Below are 24688 nucleotides of genomic sequence, written 5' to 3'. Positions count from 1 at the left end.
GTCATCATCACATCACCCCGGGAGTCATCAAATGCCTCCCGTCTTTCCCAGCACCGATTTTCTCTCGGGTACAATCAGCGTTAGGCTCCCCGTCCTTTGGTGGAGTCAGGTTTGTATCTTTCCTTCATACAGGAGGAGCAAGAGGAGGAGCTCCGAGGAGCTGTATCATCACCACCCAACAACCAGCTTCCTCTGAAGGCAGCGTAAAGTAGGGGTGGCGGGAGGGTGCAGAGCTGGAGTGAGACCAGCGGAGTCCGAAGCCCAGCTCCATCACGCACTGGTTGGATGAGTTTAGGCAAGTCGCCATCTCTCTAAGTTTCCTCATTTGTAAAATTGTTTTTTAAAAAGGATAAGAATAATATCTGCCGCTTAGGGTTATTTTATTAATTAATTAAATAAAGTGTAGACATTGCTGAGCATGTGCCCGAAAAACAGGAAATGCTAAATTAACAGTAGCTGCTATGACCAAGCTACATTTTTCTTTTCTTTTTTCTTTTTTTCCTACATCTATAAAGGTCCAGTGTCCTAGAAGCGAAGTGCTTTATTCCTATCTCTGCAATCAAGTTCACAAGTCAATCCCACCTCTGACTCCATCAAAACACGAAGATTTTTCCTTTCAGAGATTATCAAAAACACCAACGGCCGAGGCGCGCTGCGGCGGGAAGGGGCTATAAAAAAGAAAATGGAAACAACCACACCTATACCATAGCCGGAGACGTACGAGATCTTGAGATCTAAACCGTATCTCTGTCCTTTATAAGAGCAAAACTGTATGCAAGACCTCAGGGCCCAAAGTGTTTGCCGGGACCTGCGCATTTCCCCAGATCATCTTCACCACCTTACCCAGCGCCCTTCAATGAAATAATTTAATTAACTGCAATACAAAGCGCCCGGCACATTTTCCAGCACAACTGAAGAAAACGACCCTGACCAGATGAAAGCGTTTTCCAGTGTGCAGAGTTCTTTCCTTCCTGTGCGTGAGAGGAAGTGGGGCTGCGAGCTTTGTCCCCGAGAGCAGCCCGGCTCTGCTGCTGCAGCAGATGCTGGCCGATGCTGCCACCACCTGTTCGTGCGCAGCTTTAGCTGTCACTACACGTTCTCCAAGTGCATTTCGAGCAATGCTTTCATTCTGCAATATACTAGCAGGAGAGGCGGCTCAGAGGTGGAGAGGACAGTGAGTTGACATTTTATCTGAACAGGACGCACGTTGCATTTCCTTGTGTCATGTGCAGGCAGGAAAAGGAAGGACACCCCTACCAAGAGATCAGAGAAAACCAGGGCAGCATGTCTGAACTCTGACGGATAATCGAGACAGCATTTAATGACTGGGTGTCCTGTTCTAACATGTACCCCATGACCCTTCCCTTTGGCATTTTAATTTATATTTGCGCAAAAGAGTTTATGAAGTCACCAAATGCTAAAAGGAATGTTTAAAATCGGCCCTAAAGAAAGCAAGAAAGAAGCCAAGGTATGAGCCTTTAAAATAGATTGGAGGTTTAGAACATCCCTTGACTCGTTCACACTGCCTACTGCCGAGGTGGACCACGCCTTTCCTCCTTTGCATGTGCATGACGCTGAGGCTTCGGGAGAAGAGGGACTTGGAGCGATCGGCCTGCCACCATCGATTAAAGGAAAATACTACTTTTTTCCCTGTAGTAGGTGAGACACGCAGGTGCCTACTGTTTAGGGTGTAGCCTCATCTAGAGAAGCCAAGACATAAGCATGAAGCGAGTGGCTGAAATCAACTTAATTCCAGGCCTTTGGAAGGACGTTGCCGTGGTGTAAGGTGGATGTGCTGATCCAGCCCCGTTCGTCAGTCACAGGAGCATGACAAGGGGTTCATGTCGCACCCTAAGGGGCCATGAGAAGAGGAGGATGCACGTGCCTTCGGTGTCTACGTTCACATGCTCTTTAATAGTTAAGCAGGGTGGCAGCCACGGAGGGCTGGGTGGGTGCAGACGTGGGCAAGAAAGGGAGAGAATACAAATCATGACCAGAGAGAGGCTAATTCTAGTTGGAGAACGTGAAAGTCTGAGGTCGTTCTTGAGTGAGCTGAGATCTCTCTCAGCCTAGAGACCACAGATGGGACCAGCCCGTAGGATATCTGCAGCAACGTGACAACCTCAGGATTATGCAAACCAGTGAGGAAGAGACTACGCATGCAGCCACTGGCCACAGCAGGGGACTGAGCACTCCGTGTGGCTAATCCATACTGGAGGTGCTGTATTTATGAAATATATGCCAGATTTCGAAGACAGTACCAATTGAACATAAAATAGCTCATTAAGGATTTTATACTGATTGCATGTTGAGATGATAATACTTTGGCTACATTGGGTTAAATAAACTATATCGTAAAATTAATTTCATATTTTTTTTTCACTTAAATGCCTTCTTAGAAAACTTAAAATTTAAAATGAGGCTTGCATTATAGTTTTCTTGCATAGCAATGGTCTCTATCACTATAATGCTCCAGCTGTGAAGACCCTTAGAGAGTCAAACGTACCCCTTTACAGATTTAGAATGTCTCGGGAGAGGTTGAGGACCTTGCCAAAGGTCATAGACATAGTGGCGGAACTACCTCTTCCATCTCCGAGTGCAACGTCGGGAGATACATCCTTCTGCCTCTTCGTATTTTTTAATAACATAAAAGTAAATTAATATTGAAGCCTGATAACGTTTTTCCAAATTAATGCAAGGTGCTTATATATTAAATAATACGTTGTACATTTTAACATGGTTAACAGTTAATATAGTTTCATCTTAATCAGTCAAAAATCTTCCATTTCCGTTTCTTCTCTGTACCTCTGTCATTATACTGAAAGAATTCTGACAGCCTTTATAGTGACAGTATGTTAATGAAAAGCTAAACATCTTATGTCAAATATATACCTGACGCTCTCCAGAATTATACTCACTTGCCTAAAGCCAGCAGTTTTTCTTCAGACACTCACCAGGAAACCTCTTTTTTATATAAACTCTGCCACCAACAAAAATTAAAACTTTCATATTCCGAACTGACAATATTTAAAATATCAATCATATGCCTTGATAAATATTTCATAAACCCCATATACCTTTCATAAAACACCTTAGTTTAACAAGGTAAAATAAAATAAAACCTGTTCCTACATAAGATACAAGTGAGGCAAAGTTTTAATTCTGAGTGATTGGACTACAGAGACTACTGTTGACAAAAATAATTAGCCTGTTGCAAGGGACCCGAGTAAATGTCCAGTGCATTTGTGAGTTATGTGTAAAGATGTGAAAACTGAAGTTAGGAACATAGATAAGGTCTCTAAGAGAGAAAAAAAAGTATCTAGAACATAAAAGTTATGTTTAAGCCTTCTGGAATACCCATTAATTATGGTGTATTTAAAGAAGAAATGCTAGAATAAGATGGGATAAAAAAAGATGTAAAATCAAGGAGTCTACATGTCAAAGAGGATGATATTAATGGCAACAAAGTACGTTCATCGATATTCAACACTGTAATTGGGCCTAGTCATTAGGATCCATTAGGGACATATCAACTCTCACTTACTCATCATCTTGGGTTTTGTCCCAGAGATTCTATTGCAACTATTATCTTGAAAACCACCAGTTACTTCCGAGTCTGCAAATTCAATGATAATTCTCCAGTCTCTCCTTTTACTTGAAACTCCTTTTTTGGTTTGTTTGCTTCGCAGGTTAGACTACCTTTCCCTTCTAGCTTTTCATTTTCCTCTTGAACTCTGGCTCAGACTCCGTAATTACAGGTGTTTCACAAGTGTCTGAACTCGGCTGACTTCTCTCTTTGTCCTTTATACTTTGAAATCCCATGTTTTTAAATACTTATCTAATTGCAGAGAATGCCTCAATATCGCATAGCCTAGAACAGTGCTTCCTACACGTATCTGCTGGGTAGAGGAAGGAAAGAAGAAAGCAAGGTGGGGGGTGGGGGCGATGGGAGGTTCAGTGGGTGAAGGGGAAATCTGGAAGGTGGTACACTCAGTCGAGGAGGAAGCCCAAGATCAGGAGATGAAATAGGTTGCTGATGTGCACTTGAGGTCATGGTCACTTAAGAAAGAGAAAGGAAGAACTATGAATTCAGGACACCAGGCATAACCTCAGCTTGTCTGCTGCTGCCAATGAGATTTGGAAGAGAAAAGATATGGGAGAGGTGCCGAAGTATATAAGAAGGTAATTAGCTTCTGAAATAAGGAAGATAACCGTAATAAAGAGTCACAAATGAGTTCACCCTTTTATTAAATATAACTAATCTGTGTACGTATTAAATTAGATACATAACAAATTAATTAAATATATGAATTTATATATATTTGTATATTTGTTTGGATGTAATTCTTACCAAAGAAAGTTATGAAAATCCCACACTATCATATCTCTAAATATGTCTCCCAAGAACACTATAATTGATTGAAATTTAATTGATATTATGGGAGAAACAAAATTCCATGGTCAAATAATTTTGGAAAACACTAGGTTAAACAAAATGAAATAGGTTTGGCTTCTTTAAGATTTTGTGATAAATATTATAAGATAATAATGTGTATTGTGAAACTTGAGAATGGTAAATACTATTTTCCCATCAAAAAAAGTGTTTTTCTCTCTACAGAGTATCTTAAAGGACCAGCGGAATCACTGTTCTTTTTTGCCCAGTGTCATTTATTAGTACATACTGTGTATCCAACACTGCATTAAGTGCTCATGTATTATGAAAGATAAAATTAGAAGATTCTGTTGCTACTTTTGAAAATAAAACATTCTAATTAGGGAGATTAGAGAAAAGCCAATGATAATTCATAACAAAAGCCGAGGTCTTGCAAGAGCAGACTTCAAATACAGAAGAAAGAGACACTGGACAGCAGAATCTAAACATCACGTTCTTTGCTTCTGCAAAATATATCAACATAAGTGGAGGGCAAATGGAGAAATAGATGAGACACATAAAACAGAGGAAAATAGATCCATGGCATTAAACTTTAGCCCGATTTTATCTTTCCTTCAAAAATGACTATAGATGGGACGAATTAATGATCTTTAGGGCAGCAGGCGGTCCCCAACCTTTGTGGCACCAGGGACCGGTGCTCCTATGAGATTCTAATGCCCGATGATCTGAGGCGGAGCTGAGGCGGTGACGCTAGTGCTGGGGAGCGGCTGCAAATACAGACAAAGCTTCACTCACGTACCCACCGCTCACCTCCTGCTGTGTGGCCCCGTTCCTAACAGGCCACGGATCCAGTCCCAGTCCATGGCCCAGGGGTTGGGGACCCCTGCTTTAGGGGATTGGAAAGAGCGTGAGGTGGGCAAGAATAAAGAGGACGAATAAAGGGAAAGAATAAGAAGAACGAAAGAAAGATGAAAGAGATCAGGGAGAGAGTTGGATTCTATTTCAGGGACCTACCGTTCCATCGCCACCACAGGCCAGAATCCGCAGATTCGGTACCTTCCTGTACAGCTCAAGCCTGTAGAGGAAATAGAAGAAAAAGTTAGCAAAAGAGCACATCACTGGCCATGGCAAAGAGAAAATACGAAAATGGGGGTGGGAGGGTAGAGTATCCTGTGGAGAAAATGTATAATCGTGAGGATAATGACAACATCAAAACCAGTTACCAAGCAATCACATGAGGGCTGATGCCAACAATTGGACCAGAGGCTGGCAGCAAACATCGTTTTTAAGTGGCTGACACTAGAATGGGATTTTAGGATGTCCTAGAGTTTTATTTCCCTTAATTCCTATTAATGTGTCAACTCACATTATTTTCCTCATTAGTTTTGACTTTCTTCTTTTTCTTTTCCCATCATTCTCCTCCCTCCTTTCTCGAAGAAAATCATCATTAATTGACAATAAATTGGCCTTATACATTTCCTCCTTGTATTTTATTAGCTTTTCCTGGATCTATTTATTTTTCAAACCTCAACTTCCCATTCTTAATCCTAAAAAACCTTTTTCAGAAAAACAGGGAGAAGATAACCCATTGCCACATCCGTAATGCCATCTACCTCTCAACTCACTTAACAGTCAAACCCCCATTATACACCTCAGCCCAAAGAGGAAAGTTTTACTGGTTTTCCTTTATTTTGAATTTGCCTGCTAAAATTAGATTATTTTATTTTTCATGGTGAATCTTAAGAAAATGCAGCGATACCACGCCTATAAAAATGTTTGCTTAAGTGAAGTTGTTTTCCTAAATGAAGTTGTTAATGGATTTGTTCTAGAAAACATCACCTATTTAAATCAAATAATATTTTCCCTAAAAATATTTCCTGTCTTGCTATGTTGTCTTGCTGATCTATGAAGTATCTACCTAAAGTTTAACTAAAGTGGTGAAACCTTAAGAAAATTAAGCATCTAAAAGGACAAAAGTCAGAGTACCAGATTTGCCTTAGTGCACCCAAATACAGAAAAAAAATATAGAAGTCTTACAGCAAACTCTAGTGGGGAAGAAGTTTATAGGTTAAGAGAACATTAGTAGCAATTTATATTTAATGTCCTCATGCATGCTTAAATATATATATGTATATAATTTACCCATTACATACAAGAATATCATTTCTTTAGAAATTATCCAAGCTGATGTTTCTTTGACTCTGACATTATTACTTGTTAAAAATAATTAGTATCCCTTAAGTTCTAATTTTGGATATTATCAGATAATATCCAAACTATCTTAATAGATGGGTTTTTTTAAAGAGAGTCAGAAAGCAGTAACAATGTCTCTGTCCTTTCCCAGCACATCCTCTTCTCTCCACCAAGGGAAGAAGTTAGACACGCGTCATCTCCATCTAGACTTTATTGTCAACACTTCTAACAAAAAACAGAGTGTAAAATTTCTGAACAGCTCAGAAAAGAGATTGAGCAGGAATTAAAATGTCTCCTCAATTAATCAATCTCTCAAGTGGACACAGATACACACACACACACACACACCCTCTGATTCAAATATAAGAATATATTCGTAAACAAATATGGCCACTCTCCCCAAAGACACATTCCTATTAACGTACATCTCCAAAGCTGTATCTGCATAAATAGAAAATTGGTGGATCCTTTCTCAATTTGCAGGCTTTCTCCTAACCCACAATTGCATGCATGTACCCAAGCAGCAAACACACAGAAAAGACTCAACTGAGTAACAACTGAAAATACATGTTTTGAAGGAAGTTAACCCGATGAAGACTAGGAAGGAAAGCACCAGATGACGTTTTAAAAGAGGATGGTACAGATGAGAAAGTAGATGAGAGGGGGTAAGAAAATATTTCACAAGGTAACCAAATAATGCACTTTGATGCCAAAGCAGGAAGTCCTTCTCACTTGCCTATAATGGTATGGACCACGGAGGGTATTTCCAGACTTACGCATCTTTTGGCCCTTCCTGAGAAAGATCAAAGACTTGCCGTGGATTCAGGTACCACATGAACATCTGCAGGACTTTGGTTCCCTGTAAGGGAAAAAGAATGACGATGGGAAGAAATTTCCAAATATTAGCTGCTTATTTAAAAAATATAAATAAATCCCGTTATTTAAAATAATATCGAATTATTAACAGCATAAAGAAACAGTTAAAATCACGGTCTTTGGCCAACGATATATATAGATTGATTGCCCAGATTAAACTTTTGTTTAATCCATTCCTTCCTTACATTAGGCTCACCTCCTCTCTCTTTAACATGAGGCAAGAATGCCTAGTTCGCAGACTTCTTGCAAGAATTAAATGCAATGATATTTTAGGAGCACATCACAGTAACTAACATGCAATAGGTGCTTAATGAATAGTATCTATCAGTTTTGCCATCATTACTTAATATATGAAAATCCATGTAGCAAACTTATTAGTCAGCCTACCTAATTTAACATTAATCTTTCATTTTTCGTGCAGATTACTATTGCTTTGCGTAATGTGAAATACGGGCAATTATTAACTGAAGCAAAAATGTCACAGGCTCCCATTATTTATAATATACATACATATAACTTCTCCAATTAGTGGTATCAAATCTTAACGTTGACATTTTTCAATTTCCATGTCTGTATATGTTTGTCTGAGACAAACGTTTCTTTCTCATGTGAACATTTCAGGAGCATTTTAAGTAAATGCGACATTTATAGAGACGATCATCATGGCAAATAGAGTTCTGAAGGTCATTTTTTAAAGTGATGAGCAAAGTAGAAATGAAAGAAGGATCTTTTATTAAGCAGCATCTAAAGAGCTTTTTAAAATGAATAGGGCCTCATTTTACATCATTGTGGACCATAGCAAATAATATTTGATCAGTTCAGCAGCATTTGTTGCTTATAATTATAGTTCCTTCATTAGACATCATGATTGATCTTTCTTAAAATACTTCTAATTTCGTGTACCTACTATGCTATATTTGAGAGTCATCCTAGTAGTAAAAATAGCATGATATTTGATTCAAAAATAACTTGGAACACTGGGTGACAGCATTTATAATCTTGGAGAAATTCAGCACATAAAGTAGGAGAGCAATGTGTACTTTTCAGAGTGATTATGAGAATTAAATGAGTCAATAGTAGTTAGTATCTAACATACTATATGGCACAGAATAGGTCTTTGTAAATGTTAATCCTTTTCTTTTTTGCTCCTCGTTAATCTGTTCATTAAATTACACTTGAGGGCGTGAGGGCTAAAGTGTAGTTTATAATTATCACATTGTTATGCCAGTTGTTACAGAGGCCAATTCAGGTCTTTTGTTCCACTTTTCATCTAAACCTATAATTTAAGAGATCTGCTCTGTCGTGTGCTTGCTATAAATTCAGGAATAACATTCTATCCTTAATTATTACAACTAATCCTTCAGTTTCACCAAACGACATATTTTGCTTCCTATAAAATTCAGACATAGATTTAGATCCATAACACTAACTACTGGATCATTGTCTTTCCACACTGGGCCTTGGTATCGAGTCGGTCAAGGATTATCTCAAGTAATCTTTTCTGTAAAGTCATTTTAATGACAAACCAATTTATAAAACATCTCCAACAGACTTGCTAGAAAATTAATTTTTCAGCGTTAGATTCCCAGTGCGATATAAATCACTGTCATTAATCATTCCTTTCTGCCTTTGGCTACCGCTGAGTGTACATTTTGATTTCAGCTTCTCCTGTTATGTATACAATACTAGCTATTCAACACCTTTCGAAAAATAAAAATACAAAGCTAAGCAGGCCTGTGCCTGGTTAGTACTTGGATGGGAGACCACCTAGGAAGACCAGGTGCTGTAGGCGTAAAAAAATAATAAATAAATAAAAATAATAAAAATAAGGGATTGTAAACTGACAAGTTCCTTGCGATCTGTGAGGTCAGCCAAGGGCTGCTTTGCCTAAAAGAAAAAGAAAATACGAAACCTTTAGAGGTTATTTTCTTAATCTAAAATTTCTCTAGAAGGTCCAAGTAACCACATCTTTTGTTTTTGCTCGTTTTCGGTTTGTGTTAGTTGGAACACCTAATTGTCTCCACGCATCCTTTTGAGGAAGGGGGATTAAGGCTGGCAAGTTTTGCACCGCACACCCGTAGGAGGCGCCATTTACATTGCAGCCAATTGGAATAATGTCCTCACGGGCTGTGCAGGGATAACTCGTATAGCTGTACATTACATTCGGGCATGAGATAATTACTTCTCTCAAAAGGAATCTTTCTGAATGGCTGAAGAAGCTGTGGTACATATATACAATGGAATATTACTCATGGACCACAGAACTTTTTAAGATATTGTGAGAATGGGTATTCCTTTGGGGTGATAAAACTGTTCTTTCTGGGTGCTAGGGGACAGGATGGGTGGGGCGAAAACTACCTCCCAGAAAATAAGTAGATCGTTCTAGAGAGAAATAAACAGGATTCATCCACTCTCCCGCTATGTTCTAGGCACAGAGAGATGGACAACACAGAGAAGATGCTGCTCTCAAGGGGACGTTCTATGCATTATTCAGAAAATGAAATATAATGATTTGGGGATACGGAGAATCAACGAAGGATGGGTCAGCTCAAACAGTACATCAGTCTTCATCAAAGAACCATAACTCTCGCGTGGGTCGCGACATTTGGATGTGTTACTCAGGGAGCCTTGTCATGGAGGTGTTATCACATAATAATTATCTAGAGTCTGGAAAGAACTGCCCAGACAATAGGAAATGCCCAAGGACAATAAAAGGTAGTGGGAGGAGGAGTTTCCAAGTGATTATTTCAAACCGTCCCCAAATGACGCCAAAGGAATATCTAATTTACTTAATAGACATGTATTGGGCTCTGACTCTGTACTCGTGGGCGCACACTCAAGAGCTCAGAAGGAGAGCAATGCAATAAATTAGTTGATTAAAGATGGTAAATGCTATGTTAGAGAGGCCTACTGAGAAATCCAAGTAACCAGAGATACTCTAAGCCCAAGATTGGGGATTGGATGGAGGCTTCTTATATATGATACTTGGACTTTGTCTTGAAAGATAAGTAGAGGAAGAAGTTTTAGGGTAAAGGCATGAGACATGGCAAGACAGGTCACAGAAAAGCCACATCCTGTCCAGTCTTCAAACCATGAGGCAGGAGTTGTGGGTGATGATACAGCCCCAGCTGCAGATGAAGTCATCCACGGTAAGGAGCTCGGGCTTCATTTTACAAAAATAAAAAAAAACGCTTGCCGAAATGTTTTAATTAGGGGAGTCAGACTTACGTTTGATGCACCAGTCTAGCTACAGATTGAGGAGCTAGACATCCAGGTCCTGCAGCTATCAAAAGGGCTAGGTGGTTTAGTGGGCGGGTCTTAGCCACTGTTACAGACTGAACGTTTGTATTCCTCTGAGATTCAGATGATGAAATCCTACCCCTCAATATGATGATGTTAGGAAGGGGGTCTTGGGGAGGTGCTTAGGCCTTGAGGGTGGAGCCTCCATGAATGGGATTAGCACCCTTATAAAAGAGACCCCAGAAAGCTCTCTCCCTCTGCTGCCATGTGAGGACAAAGTGAGAAGGTGGTCATCTGTGAACCAGGAGGTGCGTTCTCACCAGACATCGAAATGGCTGGTGCCTTGATCTTGGACTTCTAGACTCCAGAACTGTGAAAAATAAATTTCTGTTGTTTATCAGCCACCCAGTCTATGGTATTCTGTCACAGCAGCCTGAGCAGATGAAGACAGCCACCCCGACATTCCCATCAATATTGTGACTTGGAAAAGGGACAGGCCACAGATTCATTGTTTGGTTGTTTTCATTCTATCTGTGAGGCTGGCCTGACAAGTAGATCTCGAGATTGATATTTGACAGGTGCCATCATCAGCTGACTGCCTTTCTGCCCTTTTTCCAGCCTATTAAGCTTTAAGAGACTAAAATTTCATCCTAACATAATGATTCTTGATTTATCCCCAAGTTGAGCACTGCAGAAAATAACACCTTCCTTGAAGTCATTTGTCCAAGTATTTAGAAACAGTTTGGGAACTCAAATGCTTGAAGTTATTGACACTTTTTGTCTCCTCCTTCTCCTCACTTTGGTTGACTTGCCCCCGACTTAGGAAGGGCAGCCCCGGTCTGGGGAAGCCTGTCTGCCGACAGCGATGTGAACATGATGTGAGCTTGGCTACAGATCGAATACCCCCTCTGCCTATCACCCACCAATAAGGTCCCTGGGGGCGCCGATCCAGGTGTGTCCAACTTGTGCCACACCTCAGTTCTGGGATTTCCCACTGCACAGGGAGGCACCAGCATCTCGCCACCCCGACTCTCAGGACTGGCTACTTAGAATCACCCTGGTGGTCAGAACACCTGCTTAACCTTAAACTTGTCATTTACGTCACTGGCAGATAAAGTTCACGAGGGAGCATGAAGGAGAGAGAGTGTGAAAGCAGGAACCACTGGGAGATATCAGAAGGGTCTGTAAGACTCAGGTAGAAAGATGCTAATGAGTTCGAGGCATCTAAGAAAAATCAAACGTTTTGAACTTAAAGCGGAGATGGGTGGAAGAGACGGGGCTTATTTCTGGAGCCCTCGGGATTTCATACGGAGAAAGGGATTATGCGGGAGCAAGCTTTATGTTCCCTGTACAAACTCTTCTCCCCAGGACAAAACACTCAAAGTTGACATTATGGCCCCTGATTCCAATGGTTGCTCCCTCAAATAATTCAGATCCTGGTAATAACAAGAGTTCTAAAGCTCTGCAGAACACCCGGTATCATCTCAACCTTAAGTGTTAGGAAAACAGATACAGGAAAGCATCTGTTTTAAAGAAGGGATTATTTGAAAAAGGAAGAAGAAGCAGTTCCTATATCTGTTCGTCTCAATATATTCCCGCGAAGTGCTGGAAATTTTCCGTGTACAAAGTACTGGAGGAAGAAAAGAAGCTACAGATATTTTACTTGCCAGCAGATGGCAATATAGTCTAATTATTTTAAAGAACGGAAGCCTCTACAAGGTTTTTGTTCGTTTTTTGCTTCTGAATTTAAAGCCTAAGTTTCAAGAACTAAAAGGAGAAGAGTTTTTTTTTATATATCTAGAGGCAGATGAGCAGAATAACTCAATTAAAAGGCAAGAATCGGGATTTAACAACAACAAAGTAGTTTTTTTATGAATGGCAGAGTGAAGTAGCAACAGCGCCACCTGTGGGCTTGTTAGAAAAGCAGAATTTCAGGGCCACTCCCTGACTCCTCAAAATCTGCATTTTAACATGATCCCCAAGCAATCCACATGCTTGTTAACACTTAAGAAAAAAGTCCATCGTTCTCAACATTAGCTATGCAAAGAAATAAACTGGTGCGTTTATGCCAGTTAAGGGGTCCTACCCTCCCACGGTCTGTTTAATTAGTATGGGGTGAGGAAGACATCACCGAGTTTTAAAAGCTGCCCGGGTTATTCTGCTGTACAGCAAGGGTTGAGAATCACTGCTCAAAGATAAGAGATGAGCAGTCTTAAAGATATAAAGGCAAGCCAAGATGCTGTTCTCTGACTCTCCCCTTCCCCACCTTGCAAAAAAAAAAAAAAAAATCTATCAAATTCTCACCTGCTGTGTTCTCCACACAAGCCCCAGGTACCCTCAGAGACCCCAAAATGACTCTGAAAACATTTCTGTAAGTGTTCCACAAACCACCCACATCAGAATATCCTGAGATGCTCACTAAACGTTGACATTCCTGGGCCTCATCCACCATATTAGATTTTCTGGAATAGGGAGATTTTAATAAGTGTCTCAGAGTTTTTTTATTTACACAAAAATTTGACAACCACTGGACCAGCTGGAAGGGAGTAAGAGTCACATGTTCAAACAGAATCTACCTGGAAGAGAACAATAATTTTGGACTGAAGTTTCCTGAATTTTCTTGATACTGAAAATTTCTGAATGAAGAATTATGATGAGTATTTCAAAGGTTCTTATGACATGATGTGTGGATCATGTTACCTGCCTATCAGGTAGGTAAATGTGAACAGTCTCCCTTCTCCAAACAGAGCTCCACACTATGTAAGCTTTGAGCACAGAAAACTCCAGAAAGGGAAACTTCGGAGGAGAAGGGGTACATCTTCCCAATTTCACCTTCTAGGAGTTCACTTGCCTCGTTTTCACGGCCAGTCTCTCTTTTCCTTCCTCACTTTGTCTCAACTATGGCTCATTCAGGATAGGGATAGAAAGTATGGAGGAAACGGGATTCAAGGGGGCTGAGGAATGAGAAATTCCCTTCCTATGATTCCATTATGCCTGATGGGGAAGACTTAATTCACCCTCTGACTCCCACGTCTACGGCTGAATCTGTCCTCACCTGCAATGTTAAGGGCACATTACAGACACGGTTTGGGAAAAGGCTTGTCCCAGCAGGAGTGAGGCCATCTCAGATTAGGACTCTTCCCTGCCCACTACAATCGGGGGATCAAGCTGAGCCTTCCTAAGACGGAAGATGGGAACACAAATATACTAAGCAGCTGGAAGTCAGTTCGAGTGATTCTAATCATATGTACATAGCTGTTTGTGTTTCTTTACAGCTCTCTCGACATTTCACGCTGTGCTTAGAGACGATGTTCTTCAGATTTATTAGGCTTAGTTAAGAATTCTATTTTATACAGCAAGTATACTGAAATTCAGTTATGTGATATCCATTTTTATTTGGTTAGCCATACTTCTGAGAATCTTAGATATTCTGGATGTGACATCATTAGGGCAACACATTCACCAGCCAAAATGCATAAAATGACAGCAAAGTCATTAAGTCTTTTGTGTCTAATAACCGGGTATTTTTTGTATTTGAATATCTCACTGCGATCTCAGATTCCTCTAACACGCCTCAACCTCTTTCCCCAAATAATCCTTCCCATTCCTGAAAACCCATGGATAACAAAGCCACTGTCTAGGTAAGTTGCTGTAAAATTTTAATGCTTTACTTCCCTTTGTATATTCCATTCATTCATCAATCCATCCATCCACATGTCCATCTATTTAGTCCATCTGTCCACTGACCCAGTCACCATCCACTCATTCATCCATGAACCATCCACCCACCCACCCATCCATCTACTCAATCTCTCTATCCGTTGGCCTATCAACCTGTCTAATTTATGCTGAAGTTTATGTGAACAGCCTCCTGACTTACATATATTCTCAGCATGTCGAATTAATTTTTCTTAAAGATGCTTATGTTATATTACTCCTTTGTTCAAAATATAAAATATTTTTAAACCAAAAAAAACCTTAAAACAGCGACGAACTAGTTTCCATCATCCAAATTCAAAATTCTCAGCCATGTTTTAAGACACTGGTCTCAGTTCGTTCCAATCTTTACCTAATCACATTTCTAATAACTTAACATGAACATTCTACTCACCATACTGTCCTCAAAATGAATCATTTCCACCAGGACATTTGTTCTTCTATGAGTATTGTTTATTATACAATTATTTGTTTACTACTATATGCCGTGAACTGGAAGTCGGACGTTCAAAGGCGCCAGCCTGGGTATGACAGACATTCACAGAGCGCTTGTGCCGCACCTCGCATTGTACCGAGGCCTATGGGAGCACGGTGCTCAGGGAGATTCATTTTGAGAAATGGCTCGGGAAGGTGCTATTGAGCCTTAAAGGATAAGCAGGAAGTCGCCACAGGAGAGAGAAGGAAAGGGGCACTATTCCAGCCTTCTCTCCTCTGCAGGACCAGTTATTTCCATGGCACCATTTCCTTATCACTCCCAAGTCACTGCTGGCCTCTAAAATTCGGTAGCACTTGTGGTCTGATCCATTCGATTTAGAACTCACATATAGTTAATGGCGTTTGAAATTATTTTTCCCATTTGACACTTTTGCGTCATTAACAAACAAGATGTCCTTAGAAAATCCACTTAAGTTTCTTCTGCTGTTTTCTATTTAGTGAAATAGGAAGCAACGTTAGATCATCCCTGAAGTCCCCATCATTAATAATTTATAGAGATTAGAATAGGATTGGGCCGTATCTTTACTGAACTATCTGCTCCTCAAAGGCAGGGATCACCTACAAGCTTCTGCATGTCCTAGACAAAGAAGCTTATAATGACTTTATATAATGGCTGTCATAATAAAATACATTTGGCATTAATTAGCATGTGGTGCTCAGGCGGCCAAAATCATGGAGTCAATGACATTAGCTTTGCTCCATTCCATGGTCCCCAACCACAGCCCACCCCTCGTCAGGCTTTAGGAGACCAGAGCTGGGGGGTGTGCGGGGTATGGTTCAGGGCAAACTGCATGTTGCTCCTGAGAGGCACCTCTGCAGGTTGAGGGACCCCCCACCATCACCACGTGAAGATCACTCAGCAACTCAAAAAAGTGGAAGGTTCAAAGTAGATTATTTACTTCCTTATAACACATTTCTTTACCCCGTTCTCTACAGTGCTAATAGAGAGTTTTAACAGCAAATTATCAAGAATTTTGAAAGAAAAAAAAGGAAGAAGAAAGGAGAAATAATATTTTCTTTGTTATAAGCTCCCATAAAAGAAGTTTCACCATAATCAATGCATTCTGGAAAAGATCCATTATCTGTAGTAATAAGAACATCGTGTTGGACTACTGGGTTAATTCTAATTATATGACCCCCCACTTTCTATGGGGTGACTAAACGGTTTCAAATCTTTAAGTTGTGTAGCGTGAAACGTCAAGGAATGTTGTCTCAAAGTGTACACAGAAAACGTTTTGTCATCCAATCTCACATGAAAATAAGAGAAAATCAAAACCCAAAGAAGAGCGTTGATAAGAAGGCTCAGAGAACAGGAAGAGGAATTTGATGAAAAGATAAAGACCTGGACTCCAGCTCTTTGTCCTTCACAAAGCTGTGGTACTTTAGGTATGTCACTAATCTTAAGTTTTCTAAGGCTATTTCTTTATTCTCAGATGAAGTTAATACTAATCACATCATCGGATTTGAGCGAGGAGCAAACAAAATCTGTTTTTTTTTTTTTTTAATCAGTTTGATAGCATTGGTGGTGCTTGTTCGTCATTATCATGGATGATGAATCCTCGTTCTCTCTTTCCTCTGAGGATAGTAACAAAAGTCACCAGGTCTAAATTACAACAGGAGGACATACAAATAAGTTCATAAAGGGCTTCCTAACTCTAGGAGTTAGGAAACCCTGAAACGTATTAACTAAGAGAGATTGTGGAATGACCTTTCTTGAGAATTGATGAGGAATGTGTCGGTGGTCAAGTTTCTGCATGCGTCTGCCATGGTCATCTGTGGAAGCGGAGGGACAAATCATACAACCTCCAGGCTTCGCCCAGCCCTGTAACGTACAAGGCTGTCAGTGACTTTGTCCCTCAGAAGCTGGTTGTCTTCCACTGCTTCGGGTCCTAGGCGGCGCTATTTTAACTGATGCTGGGAATCCTGTGTTTTCGAGAACGCATTGCAGTTTCTGGGTTAAACTCATGAAAAATGACTCACCTGGTTGCCGCCACTCTTGGGGTTCACGAACACAAGCAAGGGTTTCATGAGAGGAGAGGAGACTGGTTTTATCACAAAGGGACGGCCTTTGTTTTCCTGCTGAGGGAAGAAAGCAGCACCGTTGAGACGTAACGACTTGAAAGGCAGCCCCGACACCATGGGAGTGAGAAGTGACTAGCACCACCCCCCGCCCTTGCAAAAAATAAAAAATGAAAGATGTGACTTGTTGCACTGGGCTTACTCTTAATAGGACATGCCATATAAAGCCTAGAAGTGTCTCAAGCTATTGTTTGCCCCTAACAATTAAGCCATACTTTTGGTTTTATTCCATACACTCTAAGCATTCTAGACATGTTAGCTCTTATTCCTCCTCTTCATCATCTTTGGGATGATACTTCCACAGACTAGTGCGAATTCTCTGCGAAGAGGCAGGGGGTTACATTGAAAATATCTATCTATCTATCTATCTATCTATCTATCTATCTATCCATCTATCTATCTATCTCTATCTATCTATCTATCTATCTCTATCTAGATATGTGTGTGTATAAATAGATATCTATCTATCTATCTAGATATAGATAGATATATATCTAGATAGAGATAGATAGATATCTAGATAGATAGATATCTAGATAGATAGATATCTATTTACACACACACACACACACACACACACACACATTCTCTATATGTATATAGAGAATTCCAGTGTGGTTAGATTACGGTAAAGGAGAAAACAGTGGTAGGAGTTATATCAAAACAATGCATTTGAGCCGGACCACGTCAGACAGAGGAGGCTCTGGAAAGGAGGGTGTAGTTCGTCAAAACACTCACTTCAGATCCTCTTTTACTGGCTTTCCTTTTAAAGCTCGTTCTCTTCTTCTTCCGATTGGAGGCCTTCAGAGAGTTCTGTGGGGAAGAAGGTGAGACCTGAGCCTGGCGGGCGGACGGTCCCCGCGAGCTTTCCCATGCAGAACCAGGTAGAAGGTGATGGCAGTTCATGCTGTTCGACCGCATGCTTCTCATGCTTTGACACTTCCAAGCCACTGTTCATGGGTAAGCCACAGACAGAAACCAGTCGGGTGCTTCCGAGCGAGCGACCGACTCCCCACCACACGGAGAGGCAGGGAGTTAGAACCCTGGAGGCTCTCATGGACTCACATAACAACACATGTTATACCTGCCAACCCTCCCAGTAAAAATGGAAGAATCCCAAATTCTCTGAGGGGCTCCAGTCTCCCGCCCAACCAGGTCCGTCTCCCGCCCAACCAAGTTCAAGTTCATCTCCTGGTATGGAGATCACCTATGTGGAAATGTAAAAAAGGAGGCCATTTTTCATGTTTTTCTTTATTTTTTTTCCACTGTTTATTTTTTTTTATTTTTTTATTTTTCTGGTAATGACTGTTTTAAGTAATGGTCATAAAATGACTCAATGGAACTTTATGATCCAACTATCCTCTCAGCATTGACGGTTGAGTTTTAAAATGCGGAGATAAGACTCGACCTTCAGTTACTCATAATAGAGTAGCAGTCATTCTCTCTGCCCCGCCCCCTTTCTGAAGACCTCTTGGTTTAAAAAGTCTTCCTCCCCTGGTAGCCTTCATTTTTTCTTCTCACCCAAGTGCCTCTAACTTGTTGAAGCACAGTGACTCCAAATTTACTTTCCCTGTCTCTCTCTTTCTGGGGATCTTATGAACTGTAACTCTGTGATTACTTCAAACTAACCATTTACTCTTAATATTTGATATAGATGCTTTGAGAAGAACCTCCCTCAGGGGGACAGTCACAGCGCATTTGCCAAAGACAAGCAAAACCAGATTGAATTAGCGGAGAGTCAATAACTAATTAGATTGTCATCTTCACAAAGGCAAGATATGACTACCACGTCATACATGTTTAACAAAGTGGTGAAAGCCTGAAATGCGGAATTCTTAACTTAAAAGTTTATAGAAGTACATACGCATGCATCGTTTGAGCAGTTAAGGGTTTTCAAACAGCTTGACGGAACTTAGATATCTATTCTTCTACTATTTAAGGTATTTTTTCTTAGAACATTCAAAGTAAATCTTAGTCTAGAGTACCTACATTAATGCATCCAAGCTAGCAAAGTTAAAACTATTTAATTTTTATTTTACTTTCATTGGGACCTTGAAAAAATTAAGTCGACTTATGGCCTGTGCCCATGAATGATGAAGGACACTTTCTCGAACCACCATCTGTCTCAAGGTTTTCTTCTCTCATCACGTTAAAAGAGCCTCGGGTTCTCTGAGTCCCACCAAGAAAGAGAGACCCAGAAGCTCACGGGTGTTTTAGGCTCCAGCTTATTTCTCATCACTCATTCTGGACTACGCTACCCCTGCAGAGAGATCCCCCAAGGTTTCGAATTCTTCTTTACATGGACCTATTATCATACCACTCTTTGGGGCAACTTCTGCATTATTAAAGTATTTGCTATATTTTGGCTACTTTCAGTTTGTTTAAAAGGGAAAAAATAATTTGGAGTCTTTAAACATTTAATGAGCCTAATGATCCTTGAAGAATGCTAGAAACTATTAGGCTGGCAGAGGCAGTATCTATCTGAGGTCAATTAATGATGCTGAGTGGTTCTCGGCCATCAGTGCACATTAGCCTTACCCAGAGAGTTTTTTTAAAATGCTGATACCTGGGCCCCAACAAATATTCTTATTTAATTTGCTTGGAGTAAAACCCAGGCCAAGATACTTTTTAAAAAGCTCCCTGGACAATTCTAACATGTAGCCAGGGTTGAGAACCTCTGTCTGAAGTAGAAAGAGGGGAGTGAAGAGACATATATTTTATACTAAAGCAGAAGCTCTATGGGGTAATGACCTTGAGCTGTGGCATCTGACAGACTGGCTGTGAATTCCAGATACCCCTGTATCCTAGATCTGTGACTTTGGCAAAGTCAGTCAAACTTTTGAAATAACAGTTTCTTAATTTTAAAACGAAGGTGATTAATACCTACCTCACAGAAGAGTTGTGAAGTTTAAACGAGAAAAAGTATGTGAAGCTGTTAGCTTGATATCCATCCCATGACAAGGACTTCCATTAATGTTAGTTGCCTCGTTCACAGCTGTATATCCCCAGCACCTAGCACAAATGCCTGGCACATAGTATGCACTCAAATCATTGTTGAAATAATGAATCAATATTATTAAAATTTACAACACTTACTGAGTCTTTCCTGATTTTGGAAAGAATCCTTAGAGAGTGGAGTGCCTGACTCCTAATTTTTTTGTTGTTTTAGTTCATTGACTGCCAAGAGCAATGCGGGATGCACTCCAAGTGCTTGTAGAAATGCACTATGGCTCTCGGTTCTTGACAGGATTCGATAATTAAACTCCAAGAGAAAGGTCTAATGGATCAGGCTAAGAGTGTCTCCTAAACTTGCCTGATCATAGAAATCAGAGTTCTTCCAGTGAGTCTGACTATCAGGCACGTTCGGGAAACAGAGAGTTAGAAAAAACACACCAAAATAAGGCTTGATGTCTGAAAACAGAGCAGGCAAGGAACTCAACTCTAATAGGGAACAGACACACAAAACAGCTTTTTTGAAAACACAGATGTAGCAAATACAAGTGCTTCTGAGCCTCACCGAGCCAAATGCATCTGAGGCTTCTTCATCTCACAGAACCAGGGGCAAAGCTCAAGCAGTGGTTGACTTACAGTACCTGGACGCTTCTATTTGAGCTCTGAGTAAGCTTACAGCCCTACGGATAGGCAAATAGCAAAAGATAAGCAGTATGGAATTTCACAGCACACCTCACAATTCCTGAGGCTTCCTTCTGTTCATGGGTAAATATGTATCTCTGTCTCAATATATAGCTTCTTTTAGAAGGCAGCACAATTCAATGAGGAACCGATGGATGTGAAGGCAGATTGGGGTTGTGGTCCACCCATGTGTGACAAGACGAGTCACCTTGCTTTACTAAATACAGTATTCCTTACCCTGCCCGGGTCAGTATTATTGTGAGAGTTAAATATACCTTTCAAGAACATGAAAATTTTATCAGGACGTTATTGTGTAGAATTGTTGGTGATATATTCAAGAAACCTGTAATGCTGGTCCTGTGTTCTAAAACAAAGCATCCCTGTTGTCAAAGGCGGCTAACTCATGACCCAAAGGGTTCACTTGGCAAGCAAGTTCAACACTATCAAGTCAGTGAAACATTGAGCCCTCATGTGGATGTTTGCATGCTTCTGATTCCAACGCATTCACCCCTTATCCATTGTGTGCCAACTCTTTTGTTAAAATCCTAGTAAAAGAGTAAAGGCTTTTTTGTTTTCTTGTACCAGGTATTGGGACAGTCTTACCTTGCCACAGAAATAATCCTATCAACGAAATCTTTATCACAGTATGACTCCTTCCTGGGCTGTTAAGAAATGCGAGGGGTGAATCACTCCTACCATGAATGAAACCTAATTCCCTCGTATTGCTCTTGAGAACTTTTTCCAGGTTGTGGGATTGCAAGGACTGGTTATAAGAACAGATCTGAAGAGAGGATATCTCATTTCATCATCTCAAATGAAGCCTTCAGCTATCGTATGCTGGACAAAACTCTGACAGATAGTGAGAGGGAGAATCACGGCCTTTGTCGAAGAGCGTTCTCACTGCCCTCATCCAGCTGCACCACTGGGACAAAGGGTGTTTTGAGGAGAGGCAGGCAGAAGAACAAAGAAAACTCATTCCACAAGTTATGGACTGGGTCTCGGCAGCTTCTCGGGCATATTTGGCTAAATCGCAGCAAGTATTACTCAACCTTTAGAGCAGATCAAAAGAAAGAACTTGGACAATTTTGAGGAATATTGTTGGTCATTGCTATTATATATTATGTCTCTTGCATTTTAGATATCTAATCATAAGAAATAAGAAAGGACTAGCATGAAAAAAGCCCATACGAGGCTCGGAAAGAGTTGATCGTGTCCCTTTTATAAGAAGACCACTGGAAACAATGTAAATATCCATCAGTAGGGAGTTGGCTAAATAAACTAATATTTCCATAGTATAAAATACATACAGTTATTTAAAAATGAGTTAAATCTCTATGTATGAATTCAGACTTTTCTCCAAGATTATTATTTTTTCACTAGGAAAGGTAAGTTTTAGAGCACTGTGTAGAATGATGGCATTCATTAAACACACACACCTCTAGTCTCCTATAAGTTGACCCCACAAAATATTCACATAACACAGGTCTTGTTCCTTTAGCCAAAGCACTTACACTAGTATTTGAACATCTTTACATCTTCACCTTATTTATCTAATCAAAATATCGTCCTTTACCATTTTAGTGTAGAAGAGAAAAACTGACATTTGTAACATTAAACATAACTTTGACTTCAAATATATCAACAGATTCAGGCTTGATCTTAAAATTTGGTTTTCTTTTAAATCCTTAAAGTCACCTACCTTCTATTATATTTTACTTCTAGGTCTCTCTAAATAATTTGGTGATGAAACCCGGAAATCGTCCAGACAGCCCTCATTCTCCTTACCACCGGGGTGTCACACAGCTCCCCATTCCACAACTGGTTTTGAAGTAATTACCCATTCAGAACCAGCCATTGTCTAACAGAGAAGGATGGTACGTGGTTTGGTTCCAGCTCTTTACAACCCATTTTTCCTGACCATTTTACATCCAAGTTGATTTCCTTTACTCCTCCACTCTAGAGTCACTTTTTGAGACACAAACATCACAAACAAAGCTGACTACACGGTGCTCCATCTTACTACTGCTCTCGCTATGTCCTAGGAACCTGCGCTGCCCTTCCTCATCCCTCTTCTCCATGACACGTCCTGCACGTTCTTCAAGACCGAGCCCGAATGACGTATTTCCCATCTGGCCCACACCGATCTCCACAGCTGAAACTGTCCTCAACCTCACTTCACGTTTCCACTGGGTTTCTGCATCGTGAGGGGCATTCTCTGCCTTAGACATGTAGGCTTCTCGCTGACCGTTGTTGGTGATTTAGCCGACCTGTCTGGTCCCTTCTCGCCACGCTTTGAGTATCTCTCCTACAAGATGCACACTGATCAAAGAGGCGCACCTTCCCAGATAACCCAAGGCCGCTATGTGGCTGAGCTGCCCTTCCCAAATCCACAAATGCGCTTCCCAGATTTAGGTTGATGTGTCTACTCCCCCCACTGGAGAGCACGCCCTTGCTGGACATCAGATGAATATCTGATTCATCTTTGGACCTCCCACTGCCTATAACACCATCTTTGAGTGCGGTTAACTAAGTAAATGTTTCCTTAACACTGTTAAGATTATCTCTTTTAGCATATTTTTAAGCAGCATCATAGAATATAGAAATATATATAGCTGTGTGGAAAATACATATACGTGTGTATATATCTATAGAGAGATATAGAGAGAGAAAAATATAGATCTAGATAGAAAGATAGATAGATATAAAAATTCAGAAAGTTGGGGAAACATGTTATTTGCTTTCTCTATCTACCTTCCAAATTCTATCATTTTCCAAGGTCTCCAATGAATTCTAATCTTACTGTTTCCACATGAGCGCTAATAGGTTTTCACCCATACCCCACACTCTACAAACTACGATCTCAATTGTAATTAATGATCTGGTCCCAAACACAAGGACTTTTCTCAATCCTTGTTATTTTTTTTTTGCTGTTCACAGAATTTAACATTGATTATGACCCTATTTTTCTTCCCATTTTTAATAATGAAACTCTGTGCCATCATAGCCTGTGCAGGATTCCCTTCCTCCTTCCACTGTCTGAGTGTGGATGCTCACCCAGTCTTCTTCCATCCTTTTATTCCACAAATGAATGGACTTTGCTCTCTGCCATGGAATAGGCGTCAAGCTAGCAAACTTGTAAAATACAACAGTTACTGTAGTGTTTAGAGGTGCACCTGGGAGCAGACTAGACGGCAGGTTGTGGCCTCTATTCTGTCTCTTTCTACTCTCATTAGAAATCTCATCCGCTTTCCATCCTCTTTCATTGTAATACAGAGGGCTCAGGGATCAATAACGTCTGTCCTGACTCCTACGCGACCGTCCAATGTTTTCATCTGTTGATTGACAGCTTTGCTCAATACCCTGCACTCTTCAAAGTCAAGAAGAAGGAAAATGACAGGAGCTAACGTTTACCAAGAATTTATAATGAGCCAGGGGCTATTCTACATACTTTACCTATTTTGTTTTTTTAGCTCATTAGTCCTCACGAAAACCCTGCGAATGAGGTACTCGCAGACGAGAAGCCAAAACAGAAGAGTGTAAGTCATTTGTGACATCTGATTGAGCAAGGCTTGCTATAGGAAGTGAGCAGAATGGCATACCATTAAAAGCTTCATTTCCAGAATTAGAATTCCTGGGTTCAAATGCCCCTTAAACTATTTCATAACTATATGGACTCAAATAAATATTTGAGTTCTATATTCTTCATTTCCTAAGCCTTAAGGTGGGAATGACAGAATACTTGCCTCATAGGGTACTATGATAATAAAATGAGATACTGAAGATCAAGCACTCAAATTATTTCCTAACATAAAAATGTAAGCTCTCTTTATTCTTTTTATTACAATATCCTGAAAAATAGAAGACGATAAAAAGGTGCATAACGAAAAACATCTGGACTACAGCATTCAGATTGTGAACTGTAAATACCATTGCCCATTAAAAGTAACCAAGACTCTTTAGAGAAATGACTGGTTCCAGGTGTGGACAGGAAATGCACAAGATGAGCCTGGTACATGGTATTCTCATCAAAACCAAAGATACTATCAAAAACATCATGCCTCC

General features: G+C 40.4%; 1 protein-coding gene across 12 annotated transcripts in view; it reads right to left on the bottom strand.

The window, feature by feature from the left end:
* The window catches only part of DGKI (diacylglycerol kinase iota), a 367036-nt gene that overhangs the window by 164581 nt on the left and 177767 nt on the right, over positions 1-24688 (bottom strand). For 5 of the 12 annotated variants that reach the window (XM_036230852.1, XM_016122880.2, XM_036230855.1 and 2 more), the window contains exons 9-12: positions 17732-17806; positions 16895-16993; positions 7363-7445; positions 5408-5468 (exon numbers count right to left, since the gene is read on the bottom strand). In XM_036230852.1, coding sequence (XP_036086745.1) covers positions 5408-5468; positions 7363-7445; positions 16895-16993; positions 17732-17806 — 318 coding nt within the window. Of the gene's footprint in view, positions 1-5407; positions 5469-7362; positions 7446-16894; positions 16994-17731; positions 17807-18077; positions 18201-24688 lie in introns of all 12 variants that reach the window. The other 7 variants (XM_036230859.1, XM_036230860.1, XM_036230862.1 and 4 more) reach the window with 3 other exon arrangements.

Source organism: Rousettus aegyptiacus, unplaced genomic scaffold, assembly GCF_014176215.1.
Source record: "Rousettus aegyptiacus isolate mRouAeg1 unplaced genomic scaffold, mRouAeg1.p scaffold_m13_p_13, whole genome shotgun sequence".
NCBI classification, from domain to species: Eukaryota; Metazoa; Chordata; class Mammalia; order Chiroptera; family Pteropodidae; genus Rousettus; species Rousettus aegyptiacus.
Note: the sequence above shows the minus strand (reverse complement) of the source record. Positions and strands in the feature narration are given on the sequence as shown.